Source organism: Sus scrofa, chromosome 5 (assembly GCF_054392235.1).
Source record: "Sus scrofa isolate SSC_HxYL_T2T_F1_AM1 chromosome 5, Sscrofa_HxYL_maternal_Yorkshire_Landrace_v2.0, whole genome shotgun sequence".
Taxonomy (NCBI): domain Eukaryota; kingdom Metazoa; phylum Chordata; class Mammalia; order Artiodactyla; family Suidae; genus Sus; species Sus scrofa.
This window is the reverse complement of record NC_139387.1, coordinates 85,801,494-85,824,936: the sequence shown is the minus strand read 5'-3', so window position 1 is coordinate 85,824,936 and position 23,443 is coordinate 85,801,494. Positions and strand designations below refer to the sequence as shown.

At 44.9% G+C, this 23,443-nt stretch overlaps 2 protein-coding genes and 1 long non-coding RNA gene across 6 annotated transcripts in view; 1 reads left to right on the top strand and 2 right to left on the bottom strand.

The window, feature by feature from the left end:
* The window catches only part of LOC146403501 (uncharacterized), a 161,200-nt gene that overhangs the window by 126,580 nt on the left and 11,177 nt on the right, over window positions 1–23,443 (bottom strand). The window lies entirely within an intron of this gene.
* Window positions 1,762–12,211, top strand: ZNF641 (zinc finger protein 641). Of its 2 annotated transcripts, none has more exons than XM_003126632.7 (6): window positions 1,762–1,928; window positions 4,590–4,799; window positions 5,394–5,485; window positions 6,630–6,759; window positions 7,387–7,500; window positions 8,583–12,211. In XM_003126632.7, exons 2-6 carry the CDS (start codon window positions 4,616–4,618, stop codon window positions 9,335–9,337), a joined length of 1,275 nt encoding a protein of 424 aa, XP_003126680.3. In that variant the 5' UTR covers window positions 1,762–1,928; window positions 4,590–4,615; the 3' UTR covers window positions 9,338–12,211. The 2 variants fall into 2 exon arrangements, with proteins under 2 accessions (XP_003126680.3, XP_084813430.1); XM_084957304.1 differs by having other exon boundaries at window positions 1,796–1,928; window positions 8,092–12,211.
* On the bottom strand, window positions 19,835–20,828 carry H1-7 (H1.7 linker histone). The gene has a single exon (XM_003126650.4). It carries the CDS (start codon window positions 20,763–20,765, stop codon window positions 19,947–19,949), a length of 819 nt encoding a protein of 272 aa, XP_003126698.1. The 5' UTR covers window positions 20,766–20,828; the 3' UTR covers window positions 19,835–19,946.

Sequence of the window (23,443 nt, the reverse complement as noted above, 5' to 3'; positions counted from 1 at the left end):
TGCACTGGCCCCAACTAGCCTGCTGCAAACACTGTGACTTATATGAAACATAACTTTTCACTATGTTAAACCACTGAAATACTGGTATTGTTAACCCACCTAGATTAACACACCTTATATATCTCACCTGTGATAACACAAATGAAAAGAAACTCTGGACTTAGTTCCAGGACCTAAGATACAAATTCTGGCTCTATCATTTCCCCCATATACCTACCCTAAAATTTGCTTTAGCATATGGTCTATACTGTTTCCCAACTGCATGTCTAGTACATTCTCCTCTTTCTCATTAACGGAGCCCTCTTCACCCTTCTCTCTCAAGACTTCTGTCAGACCTTCTCTGACCCCCCCATACATACACGTTCACGTCTCTGCTCCTAATGCAAAGCTTATCCCTCCATTTTAGCATCTGTTACATTTTATTGCAAATATTTATTGGCCTGTGTTTCCATAGACTGAGTTCTTGAATCGACAATTCATTTGGGATCTTTGACTTCCAGGATTTAGTTACAGTGCCTGGCATGTGGCAAAAAGTAAATTTATGTTACATGAATGTTTGTCACCTATGACCTTAGATAGGTTACTTATTTTTTAACTCTATAAAAGAAAATTTTACAGAACTGTTGTGATGATAGAGTAATGAATGGGATTGGTATATTATAAACAGATTAATTATCACAAAATAAAACTCACTTTTTGGTGCATAGTTTTATGAATTTGCTTTGTTTTTTTCAGCCGCATCCCCGGCATATGGAAGTTTCCAGGGTAGGGGTTGAATCCGAGCTGTAGCCGCCAGCCTACACCACAGCAATTCAGGAATCCGAGCTGCATCTGCAACCTGCACCACAGCTCAGGGGCAACGCCAGATCTTGGACCCACTGATCAAGGCCAGGGATCAAACCTGCAACCTCATGGATACCGGTCGGATTCATTTCTGCTACACCACAACAGAAACTTCCAGTTTTATGGATTTTAACACAGTCATGTAACCAGCAGTACAGTTAAGTAGAGTTTCATAACCTCCCCCTCCCAAGGCAAACTCCCTCATTGCATTTTAACCATACCATCCCCTATCCCTAAATCCTTAGCAACAACTGGTCGGGTCTCATGACTATAATTTTGTCTTTTCAAGAGTGGGTTTTTAATAGATTCATTTGGTAGGCCCTTTCTCATCTTGTCCAGTCAAATCAATCTATTAATGTTTCGAGGTAGCTCTGTCCATTGTCCTATAAATCTGGTGTATATGTTACAACACACCTGTATTCAGACTGTGGCTGGTGGCTCCTGCAAACTGGACAAAGCAGCCACAAGACCTACTTCAGACACAGATCTTAGTGAGGTCAACCTTGACTACTGCTCCTTCAGAATTAGTGACTCCTCAAAGCTCTCGCCAGCCCCTTATCATCACCCTCACTATCTGGAAGCCTAGAAGGTGACCTCCTTGAGGAATTCCAGACCAGACCATAGAACTCGCTCGCAAAGCGACTGTTGGCATGTGAGGAGCGGTGATTAAATGTCCAAGTAATTAATGAACCCGAGCGCAAAAGACCCCGTGGGAGGCCGAGTGGCCAGGACTGAAAATGGTCAGTCAGGGAGAAGGCGGGACAAGCGGCCGAGGCTGGCCGACCGGGCGCCGGGAGCCCGCGGCGTCCCCGGGTTCCCGGGGCGGCGGGTGCGGAGGGGCGCGCCGGGGCTGGCAGGGGGCGGCGGCGCTGTGGCCCACCCCCCCTCGCGCCGCCGCGGCCGCCGAGCCCCGGAAGCGGGCGGGGATTTCCTGTGCCCGCCCCGCCCGCGCCCGCCGGGCCGCTGTCTCCGCCTGCCTGTCGCTGCCTCAGCGGCCGCCAGCTCCGACGACGAAGCGAAGGGCGGAGGGGAGGGGCAGGCGGCACCGGGGAGGGCGGCACCGGGCCGCAGGCCAAGCAGACGGGGTGAGTGGGGCCGGCCCGAGGGAGCCGCGGCTGGAGGGAGGGACGCCTGGCTTCCCGGGCGGCGAGTGGGGCCGGTCACCCGTGGGGGCGGGGAGGAGGGTCAGCGCGGCCTCTGGGTCGCTGCCTTTCCCCGGGGTCGGCCCCACTGACATTCCGCGCCCACCCCTCGCCTGTCTCCCGGTCCCCGTCAGTGCTGTCAGGCCCTGCGGATTCCCGCCGCTGTCACCGAGCGCACGTTACCCCTTGGCTCGTTTTTCTTCACTTGCTCCTGCCCCAGTTCAAGGAAACCTTTTTCTGACCTCACTTCCCCTGCTCCAGCCCTGCCTCTCTTGGGTTCTCTGAAATCTGACCCTCTCCAGGGGCACTGTGACAAGGAGGGAAGAAGCAACCTTACTCCGGAGCGGGCGCCCGTCCCACCCACGCCCCGCCCAAGGCAGGGGCCAAGCTTCTCTGACAGCGCCACTGTCCCTGTGCCCTTGGGCTACTCATTTCAATAACCTGGCCCTTTCTCTGTCCAACAGCACTTGCTGCAGAAATCAACTTCTGCGGGTGCCATGCCCTCCAAAGTGTGAGGAAAAGGGGGGAATAAAAGCCCTGGAACCCTGCCTCTAGTAGGCGTGGGATCATTCTGGAACCAGGAGAAACCTGGTTAAGCCTGACACCTCTACTGCCCAGGTGCTGGCTCTGAGAGAGGGAGCATCTTAGCACAGGCAGTCTGAGTACAAGTACCTGCCCCCTCCTTTGCTGAGATTTCTGCTAGCACTTCCACAGGTTTTCTGTCAGTCGTCTAGAGCGGCTCACATCTGGCCTGCAAAAGAGGCTTCCTTCCCCTCAAGGTACTCTGCTGCTAGGGAGGTGGAAAAATGGGTTTGAGACAGGTGTCCAGATATTTAGCAGAAGTAAAGCCCTGAGGGAGGACTTTCCAAGGGAGCTAGAGAATAAGGAAGACTTCTGGATTAGAAGAGGAACCCATGCTTCACATGTTAAAAGTGAATACAGGGGCTGGCATTAAGAGGAGAGAGCTAAAATGGAACTTTCCCTTTATTGCTTTATTGGGATTTTTTCTTTCTCATGAGAATTCTCTGAAAAGGAAACCTCTTAAGCTGGGAATCAGTCCAGGATGCTCCCATGAGGCCCAGAAATGTCTTTGGATTTCTGAGATGAAAGGGAAATTTGTTCTCATCCTATGCACTGAGCTTAAGTTTCCCACCTACCCTCTTTTGTCAAATACAAATGGGTAAGAAAATAAACAACTTGGCATCTGTCATTACCTATCCCGGGCTCCTGGGTTCTTGCAAATGTTGTTAGATGGATGTGAGTGAGCCAGGATAGTTAACCAAGGTTCTGACCTGTTTTGGGGAGCCATCACTGACCGCTTGGGTATTGAATAAGAATCACAAAAATATGATGCTGCCAAGCAAAAAGGGACTCTGCACAGTCCTATAGATGATTTCTCTGCTGAAAGGCAGGGAGACTTCTATCATAACAAAAGTGAGACTTGTCTTGCTCCTAAGATATCCCAAGAAAAGAAGAGCTCTCAAGCAGGTCCTGTGCACTGCAGGATTATTATAATTTTTTTATCTAACCTGTCTTCTCTTATAACCGAGATTTATATAGAGTAGAAAACATCTCTCTTTTTATTCATTGGTAGCGTCATTCATCAGCTTTCTTCCCTAGGCAAGAGAAAACTGTCTGTTGTTTTGAACTTATCCCCAATGGTCATATTTCCCATCCCTTTCCTCAGTTTTGTTTCTTCTGATGGAACACACTCTGGCTTCACCATATCCTTCTTTAAAATTAAATACATTTTTCTAATGAGATCTGCTTCAAGCCTAAGTCAGGCTCTTTCCTGTGTTTTAAATCACAAGGCCGATAATTCACCCCAGGGTCATGTTAACAGCAACTGCTTCCCCTTTTTCTATGTAGGCCAAACTCTTTCTGTTCTTTTTTTCTTTTCCCAATTAGACATCAGCTCCTCACTGACCAACAGTTTTTCTTATCTGTTAGGGTTGCTTTAGAGCCTTATAATTGTTTTCCAAGTTACTGATCTTTCTACCATATTTACTACCAGTTCTCATTTTCTACAACAAAATGACAAGTTCCATGTCTCTTTATTGAGCCCTATCCTAAATGAGGCACTATTTAGTTCAGCTTCATAAAAAAATATACCCTTTGGCTAGAACTTCTACTTATAGTAGTCACTTCATTCTAAACTAACTGATGAGAATGGGATTTGTGGCAGAAAATCTTATGTATAATTACATACATTTTTGTTGAGTGCAAGCCTGTATGCATTCCTTCCTACATATTTCCAAATTGCTTACTCTACTGTATTTTCAGTGGTTGAAATTAATTGATATCTTTTGAATTTCCAGGATTGTTCTTTTTTAAATGAAGTTCTTCCAGCCTTCAGGGATTTTTTTTTTTTTTTTTTTGGTACCATGGGGTCCCCAAAACAACCATTAGTGACTTTGCTATTAGCACCTGCTTATTTCTGGCTCAGGTTCAGTTGACTGGAACATGTTGAGCTTTTAAAGCGCATCTTAGATCAAGCTCCTCTTATCCAGTTTCATCTTTTATCCCTGGCCTGTTCTCCATAATTCCTTAGGAATACCACCCCTTTCCATGTTCATAGACATAACTTATATAAATTTGTTCCAGGTCACAATCTGAGTTTGCAGCAAAAAATGCTTTCAGAACAGACAGCAGCCCTGGGGACAGGATGGGAGTCAGTAAATGTCCAGCTGGATGGAGCAGAGCCCCAGGTGGAAAGGGGAAGCCAGGAGGAGGGGCCATGGAGAACAGCACCAGGGCCACTGGAACACCTGTGCTGTGACCTTGAAGAGGAGCCTCAGTCCCTTCAGGAAAAGGGTGAGAGCCCAGAGCATGGGTGTTGTGGGGGGGAGCACAGTATTGAAGAAGCCGCATTAAAAATCCCCAAATTGCCATGGACTGAACAGCATAGTCAATACCAAGACTAGGCCACAGAAATATAAGGAACTCCTGGACACTGGTCACAGAAATATAAGGAACACTTGTTTTCTGCAAATCACATAACTGGCCTTCTCCTATTTCTTGCACAATCACTCCCTCCACATACTACATAGATACTGGTAGTGAATATGGGAGACAAAGGAAGTGACAGAAACACTGACTACTGTTGGAAAATACACCCTGTAAAGTGCACTTTACAAGATGAAAATTACATTCAAATAATCTAAATTCAAACCACACCTAGTCTAGTAGAGATGGGTAACATAAATGCTCTACTAAAAACCACTCAATGCCCTTTCAGGACATTTTGAGGGAAGATCTCTTCTACTACGTTTATGCATTTGAGTCTTACCAATGGGCATAGATACAAGGGGAAAATGTGACCCTTTAGCCCCTCTAAAATAGGGCACAGGCTCTAATTGGGAAAGGGTGGATGTTCCATCTCTAATGGTTCCCTTCTCTTCTCACCAGGTCAGTCGGCTCCCTGGGCTCCTACCATTCCTCAGGAAGGGAGCACTGGAGATTGGGAGATGGCAGCTGCACTTCTTGCAGCTGGATCACAGGTGGGCTGTGTTCTTTGGCTTCCCTCAAGAGTCTCATTACTTCTGCCTTTCTGTAGCTTCCCATTGTCTGTCATTTCCCATGACCACTAATGGTATGTTCATCTTATATCTGAACAGATTCTATCCCTCTCCAAGGGGTTCATAATACCCTTTAAAAAAAAATGAATGAATGGAGGCACGATGAGAAGAAGGGAATTCCTAGAAGTTAGGTTGTTTGTTTTTTGGCTGTGCTATCCACAGGGGCATTTTAAGAACAATTCATTAATGTCCTTGAAGAAATAAATCTGCAAGGACTAGAATAGAGAACCTGAAGGAAGCTTAGAAGAACATAAAGATGACAAGATTGGGTGGATTGGGGAGCATTTACAGAAGAGAAGATAGAAAGACAGTGAGGCAGACCCCAAGAGAGAGAACATTTAGATTCAGAAGGCAAGGGGAGAGCCATGGGAAGATAGTAAAAACAGTAGTAGTGATATCCATACTCCAGAGTGCTTACTCTGCTTGCTGTTCTCCAAGTGCTTTAGGTATATTAAGTCTTTTAACCCTGAGACAACTCAATTGTCCCCATGTTAGAGATGAGAAAATTAGACAGGAGGAGATTAAGATCCTTGTGTAAGGTCAAACTGCGAATAAGTGGAGAGCTAGGAGTCATTTGGCTTCAGCATCTGGGCTCCTAACCACCACTGCCTTAAAAGATAAGGATATGGAATAATAGGGGGAGGGGGCAAGAAAGAGCATTTTTGTTGATATTCTTTTGTGCTATGAAAGGAAAGGTCAGGTGGAGGAAAGAGGAGCTAGTACAAAACTTCTGCAATGAAATATTTAAGTCAGATGAGAAAAGACTGGGCAGACACCTGTAACTAAACAGAGAGACCAAGCAGTTTGTGGTGTCTCCAACTTATGGTCCCAGCTTGGGAAGCTCCTCTACAGACATTATCCTGGCTCACTCACTGACCATTACCTTTACCCCTTTCCTCATTTTCTCTTCTGCAAAACCATGTGCCCTGCTCAGGGACCTCTGGGCAGTTCTTTTTCTAGATCTTCTCTTGCCCTCTCCCCTCAACTATGACCTCAGCCTTTTATACTGAGATCTCATTTTCCTTGAGGAATAGCTGCTGACAGATGACGCTACATTTTGTTTCAGGGCCTGGTAACCATCAAGGATGTGTCACTGTGCTTCTCTCAGGAGGAATGGCGGAGCCTTGACCCTTCTCAGACAGACTTTTATGGAGAATACGTCATGCAGGAAAACTGTGGGATAGTGGTCTCTCTAAGTAAGTACGACCCTCCCTAGCCACTAAATGATTATAGTATGGGAGGATGGAGCCATCTGCTCCAGGGATGTTGGATGGAGTCTATCTGGGGTTCTTTTCTTGGCAGGGAATCTGCCTAGGCATCCACTAGAGAAAGAACACTAGGGCTAATCCAAAGAGAATGAAAGTAAGATGTCACTTTTTAAAAAACAACCACAAAATGTTGCTGAAGAAATAAAGAGAACTTTAGGCTCTTCTTGGTTGGGAATTGGGAGGTTCTTTCTAAGCATACAGAGGGACACCTAAGAGACAAAACTGAGTCCGTGAAAACTCAGAAACATCTAGGGATAGATGGGAGTGTGGCGAATAAGACAGCTGTACTTGGGCTAATTAAGTGAAGTTATGACCAGAAAGGAGAGTTGGCTGGAAGTATCTAAAATGTGAGAGGAAGAGAACACTCATTGGGAAGAGAGTATGATTTTTCTGGCAAAAAAATGTAGAGGGACTTAACAGAAATGAGAAGGGGGAGAGGGAAAGGCTTATATCTGGCCTTTATCTAGAGTTCTAAGGAATAATCTAGGAAACAGCTTTTTTCGGAAGTGAGAATTACAGTTGAACTAACATCTCTGTTTTCCGTTCCCATGGCAGGATTTCCAATTCCCAAACTGGATATGCTTTCTCAACTAGAAGGGGGGGAAGAACAATGGGTCCCTGATCCCCAGGACTTAGAAGAGAGGGACATCCTGAGGGTCACATATACAGGTAATGACACAGAACAGACTTTGGACCATGGCCTTCACCCCTTCCGAGTTTCAACATTACATGTTCCTCGAATCCCTTCTCTGTCTCAGAGAGTTATAGTATTGAAAAGCTTAGAGGTATTTTTCTTTAAAAACAATAAAGAATGGTTTAGAGTGAAGGCTCTGAAGCCAGACTTTATAAATCTGAATCCAGGACCATATCTTTGGAACCCTGGAAAAATAATTAACCTCTCTTTGGGCTCCTCATCTATAAATTATTATGAGATTTAAATATGTTAACATAGTAGAACAATACCAGGCATGTAATAAGCCCTCAATAAACGTTAGTGCTTTTGTTATTCAGCCTCCCATCCACTGTGGAAACGCCTTCCACAATGTCTCTAGAATTGCTAAAGGTGGTCACCCAGCTAGTGATGACTGCAGCATAGTCCTTAACTCTCTCCATTTGTGCGTAGGCAGAAAGATGGTGATTAACAGGTTTTTTAAGTGCTAAATAAACAACAGTAATAAGCAACAACAATAACAGACCATTTACTAAGTGCTTACTATATTCAGACACTATCCTGTCTTGTTTTTGTTTTTGTCTTTTTAGGGCCACACCCACAGCTTATGGAAGTTCCCACACTGGGGGTCAAATCAGAGCTACAGCAAGGTAGGATGAGCCTCGACCTACACCACAGCTCACGGCAATGCAAGATCCTTAACCCACTGAGCAAGGCCAGGGATTCGAACCCTCATCCTCATGGATATTAGTCAGGTTTGTTACCACTGAGCCATGATGGGAACTCCTATCCTATCTGTCTCATAACATCTATCTTATAATTATTCCCATTTTACAGAAGAAGAAATGAAGGCCTACAGAAGTGGGAAAGCTGAGATTCACAATTGGGTATCTGTCTCCTCAGCCTAGGCTTTTAACTGCTGTACCCCTTGCACAGTCTTGTTCAACATTAAAATCTGTTTTCTCAGCCCTAATGGGGTGAGGTTTAAGCCCTAACAGGCATCATACAGCCTCACCTATCACCTGGGTCCTGGGGTACTCTCTTGTGACTCCCCTCTTAGGGTATTTCCCTTTCTCCACAGGAGATGGAAGTGAGCATGAGGGGGATACCCCTGAACCAGAAGCAGAACCTCCCAGAATGTTATCCAGTGTGTCTGAAGATACTGCTCTCTGGAGCCCAGAGCAGGATGAGCGCTGGGATTCCATGCCCAGGAGCTCCAGAGGCATGCTCCTGGGCCCACCTTTTCTTCAGGAAGATAGCTTCTCAAACCTCCTGTGTAGCACAGAAATGGATTCCTTGTTAAGACCACACACATGCCCCCAATGTGGCAAACAGTTTGTGTGGGGCTCCCACCTTGCCAGGCACCAGCAAACACACACTGGGGAGAGGCCCTACAGCTGCCTCAAGTGTGAGAAGAGCTTTGGGCGAAGACATCACCTGATCCGACATCAGAAAACCCACCTACATGACAAGCCCAGCAGGTGCTCTGAGTGTGGCAAGAATTTCCGATGCAACTCCCATCTAGCCAGCCATCAGAGAGTGCATGCAGAAGGCAAATCCTGCAAGGGCCAAGAGGCTGGAGAGAGCCCTGGGGCTAGGAAACGGCAGCGTGCTGTGCCAGTGCCAAAGTGCCACGTGTGCACCGAGTGTGGGAAGAGCTTTGGCCGACGGCACCACCTGGTGAGACACTGGCTGACCCACACCGGGGAAAAGCCCTTCCAGTGCCCTCGCTGTGAGAAAAGCTTTGGCCGTAAACATCACCTGGACAGGCACCTGCTGACCCACCAGGGACAAAGTCCTCGGAGCAGCTGGGACAGAGGGACATCTGTCTTTTGAAATTTGTTTCTGCTGCAGTTGTAGTCACATCTGTCAGCTGGTGCTATCAGGAGTCTCTGCCAGAGCTGCCCCTCTCCTGTACCCAGTGGCCAGAATCATGAGTCCTGGCCCCATCCCTAAAAAGATGAGGTTCCAGCACTGGCCAGAGCACTTCTCACCAGTTCTGTGAGATGTCACATAAAAGAGTTCTTAGGGCAAAACTTTGGGAAACAATGCTTTTACTACCTGGGCTGATATTCAGCCTGAGCCCATTCTACAGGGTATAGTGGTACCAGCAGTTTGTGGCTAAGGCCCATTCTGATTGGTTGGAGCCTATGCCATACCAGTTGTTAAATATTTTGAGTATTACCTTTGTATGATTTTCTCTCTCTAGATATATATATATACACATACACAGAGAGAAAGACCATATTAGCATATTAAAGGCTCTGAATACTTATGCAGTAGAGCAAATTGTTAAACCCCTTTTAATGCAGTGTTTCCTAAATGTATTTGACCTCAGTATGCTTTTTATCTCACATCCCACAGAACTGGTGACTCCATGAAACACACTAGTGAACACTGAGTTAGAGAGTAACAAGGAAACAGGAAAGAGAAAGTGATCAGGCACCCAGAGCCCCTTTTTTATCCAAATGAAAGCTGAGGGGGCCTCATTCCTGTGTGGGCCCATCACCCTTACCCTGATCATCTGAATACACATCCACACCTCTCACCCCACATGTTGAAAAACAGAAACAATAACCTCACCCCCCCATTTCCTGCTCCCTTCACCCTGCATATACATATATCCAGCTGAGAGATCACATTAGACTGCTAAGAGATGGACCTTATACCCCCAAGTAACCCAGGCCCACACAGAACAAAAATACTGTATCCCCTTGAACAGACCCCTCTCCTCTTGACAGTGTCTATGTGTCTGTGTATCTGTGTGCAGGGTCTTTGAAGAGAGCATGCAAAGTGCTAACTGTATAAGCTAGATTTTCTAGGGGCTGTGTTCTGGGGATGAGGGTAGTGGGAATTGTATGGGGTTTTTTGTTTTGTTTCAAGATAGTAAATAAGCTGAGCGATTAAGGGAGCCCTAGTAGAAAGGGATAGGTTGTGGCAGTTGAGGTCTAAAGTCTTCCCAGTATCACTGAGATCAAGACAACTGTGGACAAATATGTCTAGGTCTGAGTCTCTGGGCCACAGATTCCTTTTGCCTGGGTGGAGAGAAAAAGACAAGTTCTCAGTGGTAAGGTGAGCTGTTTCTTGTTGATTTCAAGCAAAGTGCATCTATAGAAGCTTTGTGCTGAGTGGGTTTTTCGGTCTTGTTTTAAGTGCTGGGAAATTATAGCAGGAGTCACAGTGCCTGCAGGTTGTTGTCATCACTCTTGTTGGACCTTGATAGCCTCATCAAGGGGGAGAGTTATTCTTGAGGATTTCATTCTCCTAGATAAACAGAACTTTAGGGAAAAATGGCTGTGGCTTAGCTTTTCAGCTGATGCAGGGTAATGAGCTTTCCAATTGGTTTTCTTCCCACCTCTGCGAAGATGTCTGCACTAAGACTCTTAACCCCAGAACTTGTATAAGTATTCTAGCACCCATTAGTTGATGAGTTGGTCATTGTTTCTCTTTATTGATGATGTGTTAATACCAATCTTTTTTAAAAATTTTCTTGTATGTCAGTGCAGATTGTAGGTAGGGAGGGAAAAAAGCAAAGAGGATGGAAGTGGGATAGTTCTCTTTAGAGCTTAGAGTCTGGTTTTTCCTCAACACACTTATTTCTCAACCACAGTTGGTGGAATTAATGATAGAGGCAAGAAGAAGTGAGCCACAACAATCTAGTTTAATGACTGTTCCATTTGCTTGGGAAAAGCTAGGTGAATCACAGCTCGTTAGAGTCCTGGGCCCAAATGGAGCCAAAAATAGGGTCATTTCGCTGACTGGGCTTCTTAAGAGTGGATATGACTTGAGCAACCCAGCCCCCATCTCCCCTCTGCTCAGAGCAGCATTCCTTCTTTGCCTGGAATACACTTCTCTTGCTTATGTTCCTATGAACAGAGCAAAATGACCAGCCCCTTTGTAAAGTGTCCCTGTCCCAGGTCCTCAGAGACAGGAGCACTAGGATCAATGTTAGGAGATGCCGCAGGATGCAGGAAAATATTAGACTCCATTTGTAAAACTGGACTATGCCATTTCTTCACCATCCCACATTGCCTCACTCATTAATACAGATCAGCTTTATGGGAGCAATGGTTCAGAACCTGTTTTGGATTAAAACCCTTTTGAGAATCTGATAAAAACCAGAAACTCACTTTTGGGAGAAAAAGACACTGGCAATTTGTTCAGTTTTGCATACACATTTATCAGTTTCGGAGCCCATCTATAAATGTCACTAAATGGGAGTCAAAGAAAGGGGGTTACCCTTACCCAATATGGTTGTTATGTATTTGTGTCAAGAATTTACAAGGCAAGGAAGGATCATTTAACATTTTAAGGATTAAGATACTAGAGGCAGTAGGATATAAGGGGAGAGCCCAGTCTTAATGACCTGAAAGGTATTGCTTACGTTCTACTCTATGAAACAACATGTTTGACATACTGACAGATTTGCTCCTCACAAACCTTGTTTTAAAGACTTGTAGCAGGTGACTCTCCCTATCATCAGCTCACACCTCTTAATAACCAGATGTTAACCTCCAGACTTTGATCTGTTTTAGTAACTGTAAAGAGAGAAAGTGAAGTCCCCCAAGTGTCGGTGCAGCCACGGTGCACCATGGCATCACAGAGCCTAAGGGGCATCCCTTTAGGTCATTTCTGGCATACCACTATCTTCTCTACCTCCGTCCAATACCACTTCCCTTGGACGAAAAATAAAATAAGCAACAGCCATCAGCTGGGTGTAGAGATTGATTTTTTCCCACAGGGAAAACTCCCATTATCATTCCAACTCCCTCTGCCACATGTCTACCTTATCCTATCCCCTTTAAATAAAAATGTCTCTGTGTTCTCTCTGGGCACAAGGTAAAGTAGGGACGTCCATCTTCAGGAACCTGTCACCTTTTTTCCCCTCTGTGTTGTGCCTCTACCCTGTTCAGGGCCCAAGTATCCTTGCCTTTCCACCCTATCAGCAGAGAGTCCCTTGCAATGGAGGTTGTGACTAACCCAAAGGGTTAGCTTTTGGAGAGCCATTTACCTTTCAAGCTGTAGTTCCAATGTGGAAGTGGAAGAAAAAGCTTTTCCCTTGTTAAAGTGATGTTTTCCCTTCAGGGAGCAAAGGGGTGATCATTTGAGATGAAATCCTTCCCTTTCCATCACTCAATCAAACTGTTGTTTTTGCTTCCATCAAGGGCAAAGTGAGCCCTGACCCAGAATCAGAGATGCCAGAAGACAGATTCTTCCCATCTCCATTCAGATGAGTGCACTGCATGAGGGCGAGTGGGGCTGGGCAACAACAGAAAAGTGAAATCTATTCCCTTATGCCCCTTAGAGATCCTGAGATGGCAAAATCTTTTTGTATGGTTTTGATGGTGGTACAAGGCCACTGGTCTCAAAATGCAGTCTTTGGACCAGCAGCATCAACATCATCTGGGAACTAGGCTTAGAAATGCCAATTCTTACCCCAGACAAACTCAATCAGAAACTGTGAGGATGGAACCCAGAAATCAGTCTTTCAACATGCCTTCCAGGATATGTGATGTAGGCTCAGGTTTGAGAACCAGTGGCTAGGATACTGAAGCTCCATTTCAGTCAGTGGTCCCTCACCCTCTTCATACCCCTGTTCTCAGGTTTATTTTCTGCAAATTCCCTAGGCTAGTTGCTCCTCAGTTCTGTTCCTCTTGAGTCCCAAAGTATTCCTCCACACTTAAGTCACTGAAAGAACTAGGTTAGTCACCAATTTTGGAAAAAGTGGTGGGGTAACTAATTGCTTGGGGCTAGAGCTTCTAAAATGGGTACTGAGGATTCACAGGTCTAGAAATCTGAAGAGATAAAAAAGAGCAGACACCTCAAAGAAAGTAAGTCTAACATAAAGCTGAAATGTGGACATTCGAAGAAACGGTCCTCTGCTAGTTATCCGTTCCTTTTTCAGGCCTAACAAGTTGTCCTGGAGGCAGGTGGGATGCGCATTCAGCACAGAGGTAGAGAGAGTAAGGCCAGCTGTCCCAAGCCCTTAAGGACCCCTGTTACCTCTCAACTGCATTGGAGACCAATAGAGTGCCATGCAAAGGATTTCTAACCATGATTTGGCCTACCCGTGGGCAAGGGCAGCAGGAGTATCGGGACATAAGAAGAAACCAGGCTCATTTAGTAAGATATGGCACAAGCAAGACTTGAACCCAGACTCTGTTTATGTGGTAGAGGTTGTAAACAGTGAAGCCATGGCACCTATGTCAAAAATGCATTGTCCTGCTTTGAAGATCCTATACAATTCAGGCTACATAAAGGGATCTGTCTTGCAGGCCATAGCCCTGATTCCTCCACATCCTCTCCTAGCCACACCCACGAGGACTGACTGAACTGACAGTTACAAACCTGCCACCTCTATGGGGCTCTACAAGGTCAAAAGCTTAGGGTGAACACAGGTTTCTTTGGCAGAGGGGATCAGCCCTTCTCCCTCCAGGCAGGGAAGCTTGATTACAATTTTCTTCAATGCCAGGCCTCAAGCTCTCCCTCTCTCCTATCACTTGCCTCCATTTACCCAATAAGCAGAGCTCTTCCTCCATTCCTTGCTCCTACTTCTCTTTTTCAGTGGGTTTGACTTTCTGGTTTGTTTTGCCTGGGGAGTGCCATACCTTCCCAAGGGTATTTGTTCTTCACAATTCCTATCCCTCTTCCTTCACAGTTTCTCTCTGCAAGACTAGCCAGTTCCATTCCATTGTGAGCCCACATGCTACCTGTCCCTCTGCCTATTGTCCAGTTTCCTTTTTGTCATCTTTAGCCTATTAAACAAGGTCCATTCCTCATACTTCCCACTTTCTTCCCTCAGATTCTTGGCTTGGCTATAGCAGCTCAGCAGCCATCTTCACTCCACCCCTCTCTCCTTCACTCCTCCCCACATCTGGACTTGGCCAAGACTGCCTGTATGCCAAATCCAGGCCTTTTACTCCATTCCCCATAGGCTCTTCTTCCCTTGATGCAGTTTCCAAAATGGCTTTTTACTTCTTGCTATCCTGATTTACTTAGTCTCTCTGGTCTTTTTTGGCTCCTTGCCATATATCCACTTGTGATCCGGCTCAGCTGCCCCATGCCTGCCAGATTTCTAGCTATTGTCTAACTTGGTTCCCTCTGATGGACTATGAACTTCCCATGGGTTACCCAATGAGGACCTTCATCTGCATCCTTAGGGATCTATGGTCTTTATGGTCCCTGTCAGTTGAGCAAAGGATGAATTAGCTATGTCACTGATTTCCTCTCTCCATCCTCTCTTCTCCTCTTCCCTCCATTCTCTGCTCTTCTTTCCTAATAAAAAGGCTACAACAGAGTGAGGAATGCAAGACAGCTCCAGGGGGAGTCATGTAGCCATGCAGGAGCCTCCTCACTGACCCTCCCAAAACACATACCTCAAGACCCAAGATAGGCCTCCCCATCTTCCCTCTGGCATCTTGGCTCTCAGATGTTGCTCCTCTGTCAGCTGGGGATACAACCCATTCTGGAGATTGGGGGATCTGAGTGCTGAGCAGGCTGGGCCAGGGTGAGGTGAATGAGGGCCTAGCACATGAGTTTTAGGAAGGCCTTCCACCTCAGGGTTGTTTAAGTACAGACCTACTCTTGGGAGACCCTTAGAGTGCTGAGCCTGAGTCTGGAGACTGAGGTGGTGGTGGTGGTGACTGAATTGACCCCCTAGGCAAGTTCTCTATAATTGGAAGTTTGGGAGGAGCCAGAAGAGACCTGCACAGATGGGGTTATACAAGAACTGGGTCCACCAGATGCATTTACCTTTGAGGGTGCAGAGGATGGGCATCTAATAGAGGGGATCAAGAGGACAGGGTAAGAAACAGTGTAACAGAAAATAGGGAAAGCTGTCATAGGGAAACCCCACCAGCCCGTGACCCACTGACATGGCCTCTCACCCATGGAGCTTTGTGGGGATGGAGAGAGGGAACTGCTTTGTAGGCATTAGGTGCAGCCCAAAGGCTTTGTTCTTCTTCATGGGAGTAACCTTCAAGAGCTTCAATCTTACTACTTTGGGGGTGAACTCCCTCTGCAGCTTTCTGAACACTAGCCAGGCTGTTTTGCCACTTGCCTTGTGCTTCATATGTTTCCCTATTTTCTTGTGTTCACTCTTACTTACCCATGGTCACTTAGGGTAAAACTGACAAGTCTGATCTTTCCTACATCCAAAAAGGGGAAGAGGCAAGTAACTGACAAAAGGGGGAGAAGAAACACAACTGTGTTTGTTCACTGATGGGCCTGTTCTCTCAGCCAGCTCCAGTGGAATACTGAAATCCTGACTTCCTTTTTCTTACTCTCCTATCAATGTCTTCCTCAGCATTGACAGGACTCATGCTGACACCTCGTCAGTCTTCATTCTTCTCTTTCAAATCCTTTGGCTTTTTTTAAAGTCCTTCGTGGACTTTCACTATATTAATTCCCCAAAGACAGGACAGGACCTGTCTTCCTATCCTTGCTAGGCATTTAGGTTTTAGCTGGAGTGATATACAGCCCAACCAGTTTTGTCATGTTAGGGGTCCCCAGAGGAGAAAGAAGAACAGAATAAATCTGCAACTTTGAGACCACTGACAAATGAGATGTTTCATGTTCTAAAAACACACCTCCTCCAGTGTGTTTGAGTACACCTTCCCCTGCAAGAAACCTCTAAATTATTAAAACACTCGAGTATATAAATGAATTCTAAACTTCTAGCCTATACCTATATATATAGTTAATGAGTAGATGGTGAAGCCCCATTCAACATCTATAACTATCTTGACAAGCACACTGGATTTGCAGTTAAAAGTTGATTTCTAAATTGTACATTTTATAAAAATTAGCTTTTTCACTTAAAAACCTAAGAGACTATAGAGAAGTTAAATGAATTAATGTGTGCAAAACTTTATAAAGGAAAGAGCTATAATGGACAATTATGTGTAAGTTTCTACCTTATTTTTGGACAAGTTACAATTAACATGATTATAAAAACAAATACAAAAAAGATATAGTACAGGGTCTTATTTCTAAGTATCCTCTAGAATTCCCATCATTTCCCCCTCACAATAGAGAACTACTTCATTTTTCTGTGTACCCTTCCAGAGTTTCTTTATACAACTGCAAAGAGACATACCTTTATTTTACACAAAAAGTAGTTTGGTATTTTCAACATCTTGAATTTTTTTCACTTTATCTTAGGAAGCTTGTCATAACAAGACATAGAGACTCTCCCCCATGCTATTTCACTTTCACTGTATAGAAGCCTCACAGTTTAATCAATCCCCTAGCAATAGATTATTTCCTTTTTTTTTTTTTTTTTTTTTTTTTGTTACTGCACTGAGTGCTGCACTAAATACCTTGGACATAAGTCTTTTCACAAATGCAATAATATCTAAAAGGCAGATTCCTAAAAATGGTTCCACTGGGTCAAAGGTTATTTGCATTTGTAATTTTGAAAGCCAAATTCCCTCCATTAGAGTCATGGAGAGTTACACTCCCAGGAGCACTGTATGTGTCTATTTCCCCATAGCCTTGCCAATGGAATGGATGTGGAGATTTTAGACTGATTAAAAATGCTATCTTATTGTCCTAATTTGCATTTCTGAGTAAAATTACACTTTTTCATATTTTTAAAGGCCATTTGTATTTGTTTTTTCTTTTGATGGTTGCACCTGCAGCATATGGAAGTTCCCAGGCCAGGGGTCAAATCAGAGCTTCAGGTGATAGCCACACACCATAGCCACAGCCACACCAGACTGAGCTGCACCTGCAACCCACACCACGCTTGCGGCAATGCCAGATCCCCAACCCACTAAGCAAAGCCAAGGACCGAATCCACATCCTCAGAGAGATGATATCAAATCCTCAACCTGCTGAGCCACAGCAGGAACTCCATGTACTTCTATTTTTTTCAACAACCACTGAATATTTGATGCTAAGGGGCATCTAAGGTTTGTTACAACTCTAGAGTCTAACAATTTTCTTATCATCATTACTCTAGGCAGCTGAGATAAAAGGAAAGCAAAGAATTGAGGTCAGGGATGTTCCATTTGCTCTGACTAAAGTTAAATACCCAAATAAGCCACTAGACTGTGGGTGATGAAAGGAGGAAATTATATTTTATCCATCTTTATTCCCAACAAAGGGTTCAGAATCTTGCAGGCACTTAGTCACTAGTGAACACTAAGGATGAGATTAGCTATTCTTGGGAATTTCTTCCACGGAAGTACCCAGTTAGCATTACAACCTAGATAATCTGGGTATTCTATGAGTTAAGGTTATTTCTTATGTTTCATCAGAGTACAGTCACTCTAAAGCTTAACAATGAAAAATAATCTGAAATGACCATTGTTAGCTAATAGTTCAGGGTATGGCACGTAATGTTTGATAAGTTTACTGAGTAAATGAAAGAAATTTGCTTAAACAAAGAAATCATCAGGAGCTCCCACTGTGGCGTAACAGGATTGGCAGCATTTTGGGAGTGCTGGGACTCAGGTTTGATCCCCAGGCTGGGACAGTGGGTTAAGGATCCAGTGTTGCTGCAGCTTTAACTTAGATCTGATCCCCTCAACAGGGAGTTCTGTATGCCATGGGGCACCCACCCCTCCAAAATGAAGAAATCATCATAATACAAACAGAAGCATGATGATTCTTAGGAAATCTAGAAAACAAATTGTTACCAGTGTCCTTTCCATCCTAACTTAGGGGGAAAGGCCAATTCTAGACCATCTGGTTCTTTAGGTAAAAACATCCTGGGACTATAAAGGGGAAATACATCAGGTGCCCATAAGGGCATTGATTAACTTTGCTCTGATTGTGTTCAATAGACAATTTTTGTTACTGCCTCTCTCTTTTCTAGTGGCTATTTTTTGATTGTTTGCTTCATTCTGCCACTCACAGACAATTCAAGTGCACAGTAAACCTAATTATGGCAGGGGAGAATTTCAAAGTTCAGGTCATCTAGAGATGAGATACACTGCAAGCATTCTGCCATTACTCACATTGTATAGGCTTACAGCAGTGATTCTCACCTTAAGGGTATGAGAGTGAATATTAGTATCACCTAAGTTTATTTTAAATACAAATCCTGTGGGGCCCCCCTGCCCTAGAAGATATCACTCTCTCCTGGAAGAGCTTGGTCAGCTATACTCTGAAAGAGCTCCCAGGCTATTCTAACACCTTCCCTCCTCCCACCTTCACTCTCCTCTTTTCAAGAATCAAAAGCACCTCCCAGATGCTTTCCTTTTCCCTACTCCTCTGGCTGCAGCTAGAAACAGCCATTTCCCTGAATCAGCTAATACTTGATGTTCCTAGGGAACCATTTCTGTGTCCTGTCATGCCCTATAGTTTGAGAACTACTCACACTGTGCTTAACCCCTGCTTTCAGAACTAAAAGAAATCATACATTTGCTCCATATTTGGTCTATACTGCTTAACATATGTTGTTTTTCAAGAAGAGCAAAATACCTAGCTATTCAATATTTAGCCTTTCTCATTTACCTATATTTCTGATACGCATTCTGTAAGCTTAACAGTTTCTTCACTAGGTGCTAGTATTTTCCCAGTTGGTAATTCCCTTAATGAATTTTGTCAAAGCATATGCCATATTTAAGTTCCTCTTAGCATTTTAGTTTCACTTCAAACTACCTAAAATAATCCCAGTCCAATCCCCTCCCCCCCCCCTTTTTTTAACAGAGAAGGAAACCAAGACCATGAACGATTAAATAAATAACTCAGCTAAGGTTAGACCTTTGACTAGAATCCCTGTCTCATTAAGTGCTGATCCAGTATAGTTTTCTACTGTAACACATAATCACTCCATCATTACTTATTCATATTTAGCTCAGCGATAAGCACCTACTGTGTGCCAAAGTCTGGGCTAGATGCTTTCACACACACACTGTCATTAAACGAGGATTAGCATATCAGACCTATCTTCTAAATTAAAATGGTTATTAAGTTAGGGCAAAGACTACAAACCCATTACAATCAATTTTGGGTGAAGGGTCTTTTTCCTAAAAAGAATTTCTGGTAAGAACACTTTGGATGAGTGAGACCACTCAACCTAAAGACTGTCAAATCTTCTCTCGCCCCAGTAATGCTCTCATTTCTCTCCTTACATGCTCTTCTCCCCAAAGCTTAATCTGGATTCCCGAAGGTGTCTAACATTAATTTAACACTTCATCTAATTCCATTAACTTGCTGGTTTTCTTCTACCTGTTTCTTTCCTTCTGAAAGGCATTTGCCTGGCTCCTGCAGCAGGAACTGAATCCTAACTCCTTTTACTCTCTTCACTCTACATGCTTCTGCTACAGGTCTCAACACCCACCCTTTCCCTTCCAGCGCGGCAAAGAGAAAAGAGACACCATGTGGTGGAAAGGTCTTGTGAATAGCTTTTCCATTTCAATGAGTGTGGCACTGCTCTCAATGGGGCCTCTGGGGAAAGGCATCTGTGCCTGGAGGAAGGGAAGTTGCTCCCACACTATGGATTCCCGGCTGCATTCCGAGGCCCTTCAGATTTAATGGAATTCTTTGTGCGAGCTGGCCTTGAGTCATGGCTCTTCCCCTGCACATTCGAGGTCCGGTCAGTTTTAACTGAGGATGACTTCTGGATGGTCCGTTTTACCGGCTTCTCTGGGTCCTGCTTCTTCTCTTCCCTGGGCTTCGAGCTTGGCCTCTTCTCCTCTCGGGTCCTAGGCCTGATGTCTTCCTTCTTGGTCCGTCGTCTCCCCTCGTCCACTGCCTTGGCTTTACAGTCCTCCCTGGCTCTGTAATTCACCGAGTCCTTGACCCTGGGCCTTACCCTCCTCATCCTCGAGTCTGCCCTCCAGCCCCGTCTCCACACTTCCCTGGCCTTCTTGGCAGCCCTGCGACGCCCGCAGCAGCGCCTGCGTGGGTTGCGTGTCCCGAGAGGGGTCCTCCTCGGAGCGCGCAGGCCCTCCTCCAACCTCGGGCGTCCTGGCTTTCTCTTGGGCTTTGGAATCTTCCAGACCCTGAAGTAGCCGGCGACGTCGCTGCCGCTAACTCGAAGGAGGGTGCCCTTCACATCGGACTTGGAGGCTTCACCTGAGTGGCGGCCACACTTCCTGCGCACTTCGTAGCCGGCATTCCCAAGCTCCTTCTTGAGAGTTGCCAGAGTCAGGCCTTTGTGCGCAGTGATGGCTCGTAACAACAGCTGGGACACTTTGAGCACAGAGCGGCGGCTCCGCCTCAGCTGCCCCCCAAGGCATTTTTCTGTGGTCTGCTGTGTTTTAACTTCAGCACCTTGGGATTTGTGCATGGGCTCGGCCTCCTCAGCCATGGCCCAGCTCCCGCTTCTGCGGGGCTCTGGCTTTAGACCTCACTCACCAAGGTGCGAGCTAATAAGGCTGAGGGCCCCTGGGCCACGTCACAAAGGCAAGTCCCAGTAAGAGGGTTGCGGATCCCACCCAGGTAGGGGCCCTCTTACTTTTAATAACCAATCAGACTCCACTTCCTTCTAGGTCTAAACCAATCCCGATTTTCAGAGCCTCCGCACACCTAAGAATCACCTTTCTAAATCTGCTCTTTTGTTCACACTTCCCCTTGCTCTTCTCAAATGCTTTCTGAAGGTGACTGTTTTTCTGTGGTCCTGCCCACCCTCCATCCACATTCCTCCAAAGTGAGAGAAACTGCTCCCAACCATCCACAAGTAATGCCACGCCCTTAAAAGTAGATACTGTATTCTAGGAAGCAAAACTCCCCCTTCTAGGTCCTGCAAGATAGATAAAGGCAATCATTCTCCCTGATTCTCTGCGTGGTGGATTTTGTGCAAGAGTATCAAATAAAGTAAAAAACCACTGTGGTCCTCTATCCTGAACATAATTGCCACACCTGGGAAATTCAGATGCCTCATTCAACTGGATTGGAGCAATCCAGATTCCAAATAGCCTAAGAACACTGGTCTAATCCTTACTCTTTGAATAGACTTTGTCTTTCTTTGATTCTTGTCTTCTAGAAGTGCCCATCCCCTCTGTCCAGATAAATCCTGCTCATCTTTCAAAGTCCTGCTAAATGCTTCCTTCACTGAAGACTCTTCAGACTCTAAGGATTTCTCTTAACTACCACAATTACTTCTGCAATCCTGTAGTCCTTTTTATTTTTAATTAATGTGGTATTAGAGGGTACAATGAGGCACAGTATTTTTTTAAAAAAAGAAACCTGGAAGATATGGATACGTATCCTAGCTCTTTAACAGCCATATGACATTAATAATCCTTTAATATTTCTGAATCTGATTTCTTTATCTAAAAAAAAATGCTTAATAATCCCAACCTACCATCATCACAGAATTATTACAAAGGGTCAAAAGGGGTGATGGGAGATGACAAAGGATTACTCAAATATAAGGCATAAAAAGCATAAAGTTATTTTACTCTGAACATTTATATCTTCCAACTAAATAAAAAAGTCCCTGAGAGCCAGATAGTCTTTGAATTTCTATGCCCCAGGCTGTACCTAATACTATTCATTATATACTGCAGACATTTGATTGAGTCTGCTTAAGCTCCTCCCTGGTGAGAAGACTTTCAGAAGGAAACTCCCAGAAAATCAGGAGAAAAGAGCAGGGTGAATTTCAAAGGGCTGGAAGTGAAGGCAACCAAGGAAGCTAACTACTCAAAGAACTCAAATTTTGTACACAGTTTAGTTGGAAATAATTCAAAGAATTATTCAAAGAATATCTCAAATTGCAAAGGATATCCTACTTTTTGCAGAGGACATTAACATATAATCAGCAGTCAAAGGCTGAACCATGGCATAGTTTCTTCCAGGAATCAAAGTTCTAGGAAGCACCGCTTAGACCAGTGCTTCTTCTTTTTTTTTTTTTTTTTTTTTTTTTTTTTGTCTTTTTGTCTTTTTGCCATTTTCTTGGGCCACTTCTGCAGCATATGGAGGTTCCCAGGCTAGGGGTCGAATTGGAGCTGTAGCCACCGGCCTACACCAGAGCCACAGCAAACACGGGATCCGAGCCGCGTCTGCAATCTACACCACAGCTCACGGCAACACTGGATCCTTAACCCACTAAGCAAGGCCAGGGATCGAACCCGCAACCTCATGGTTCCTAGTCGGATCACTGAGCTACGAGGGGAACTCCCAGACCAGTGCTTCTTAAACTTCAATATGCATTTCATAAAGTACAGATTCCAGTACATTAAATCTGGGATGGGTCTAGAGGTTTTACCTTTCCAACAAACTCCCGGGTAGTTCCTGGTTAAAACACAAATGTTGGGAGATGGGGGAGAGTAGACAATGATAATAAGAAGGGAAGTGGCAAGAGATGAGACTGAAAAGGTGAGTTAGGTACAGATATCATAATAATGACATGGTCACACAGCAGTAAGTGGTAGTTTGTATTCAAATCTACGTTTACCTAATTCTACAGCCTGAGTTCTTAACTACAATGGTAGGTTTCCTTTCCTCCAAGGTTAATCCTCCACACCCACTTATATATCTCCATTATAGAGCAGAGGAAAGTTTATACTAACAGCTCAGAATCAAGAATATCTGCAAGCACTCACTATACCTTCTCCTGGTCTTTCAATCAGGGCAGAGTACTGGGATGCTGAGGATCTCCAAGGGCAGGGGCTAAAACATCAGCATAGGGACAGTATACCAAGGAAGAACTGCCAGATGGAGAGGCAGAACCACATGGTACTGGATTTCTCCCATTTCTGTAGTTTCCTGGGCTGGCTATTTTTCCTGGTTGCCTAGGCCAGTGGCCACAGGATGGCGCACCCACCAGAGGAGAAAGAGAGACAAAAGTGTTTGCTTTGCGAATAGGAGGAAAGTAAAGGAAGTCTGACCTTCAAATCAGCTGACCTCAGGTTAAAAACAGGTTGGCTACACACAATGGTATCATCACAAAAGACAAGAACCAAATCAAACAACTGTGTTTACTGTGAATCAGAAAGTGAAGCAGGAGATAGATGGGTCTCAGGCTGAGCAACTACAGTTCCTGGT

Bases quoted from the DNA above. Each gene is read 5' to 3' on its own strand.
- H1-7 (XM_003126650.4), bottom strand. From the start codon at position 20,765: ATGGCTGAGGAGGCCGAGCCCATGCACAAATCCCAAGGTGCTGAAGTT.
- ZNF641 (XM_003126632.7), top strand. From the start codon at position 4,616: ATGCTTTCAGAACAGACAGCAGCCCTGGGGACAGGATGGGAGTCAGTA. The intron at 4,800-5,393 runs GTGAGAGCCCAG...TCTTCTCACCAG, and splicing joins TCAGTCCCTTCAGGAAAAGG to GTCAGTCGGCTCCCTGGGCT. The intron at 7,501-8,582 runs GTAATGACACAG...CTTTCTCCACAG, and splicing joins CCTGAGGGTCACATATACAG to GAGATGGAAGTGAGCATGAG.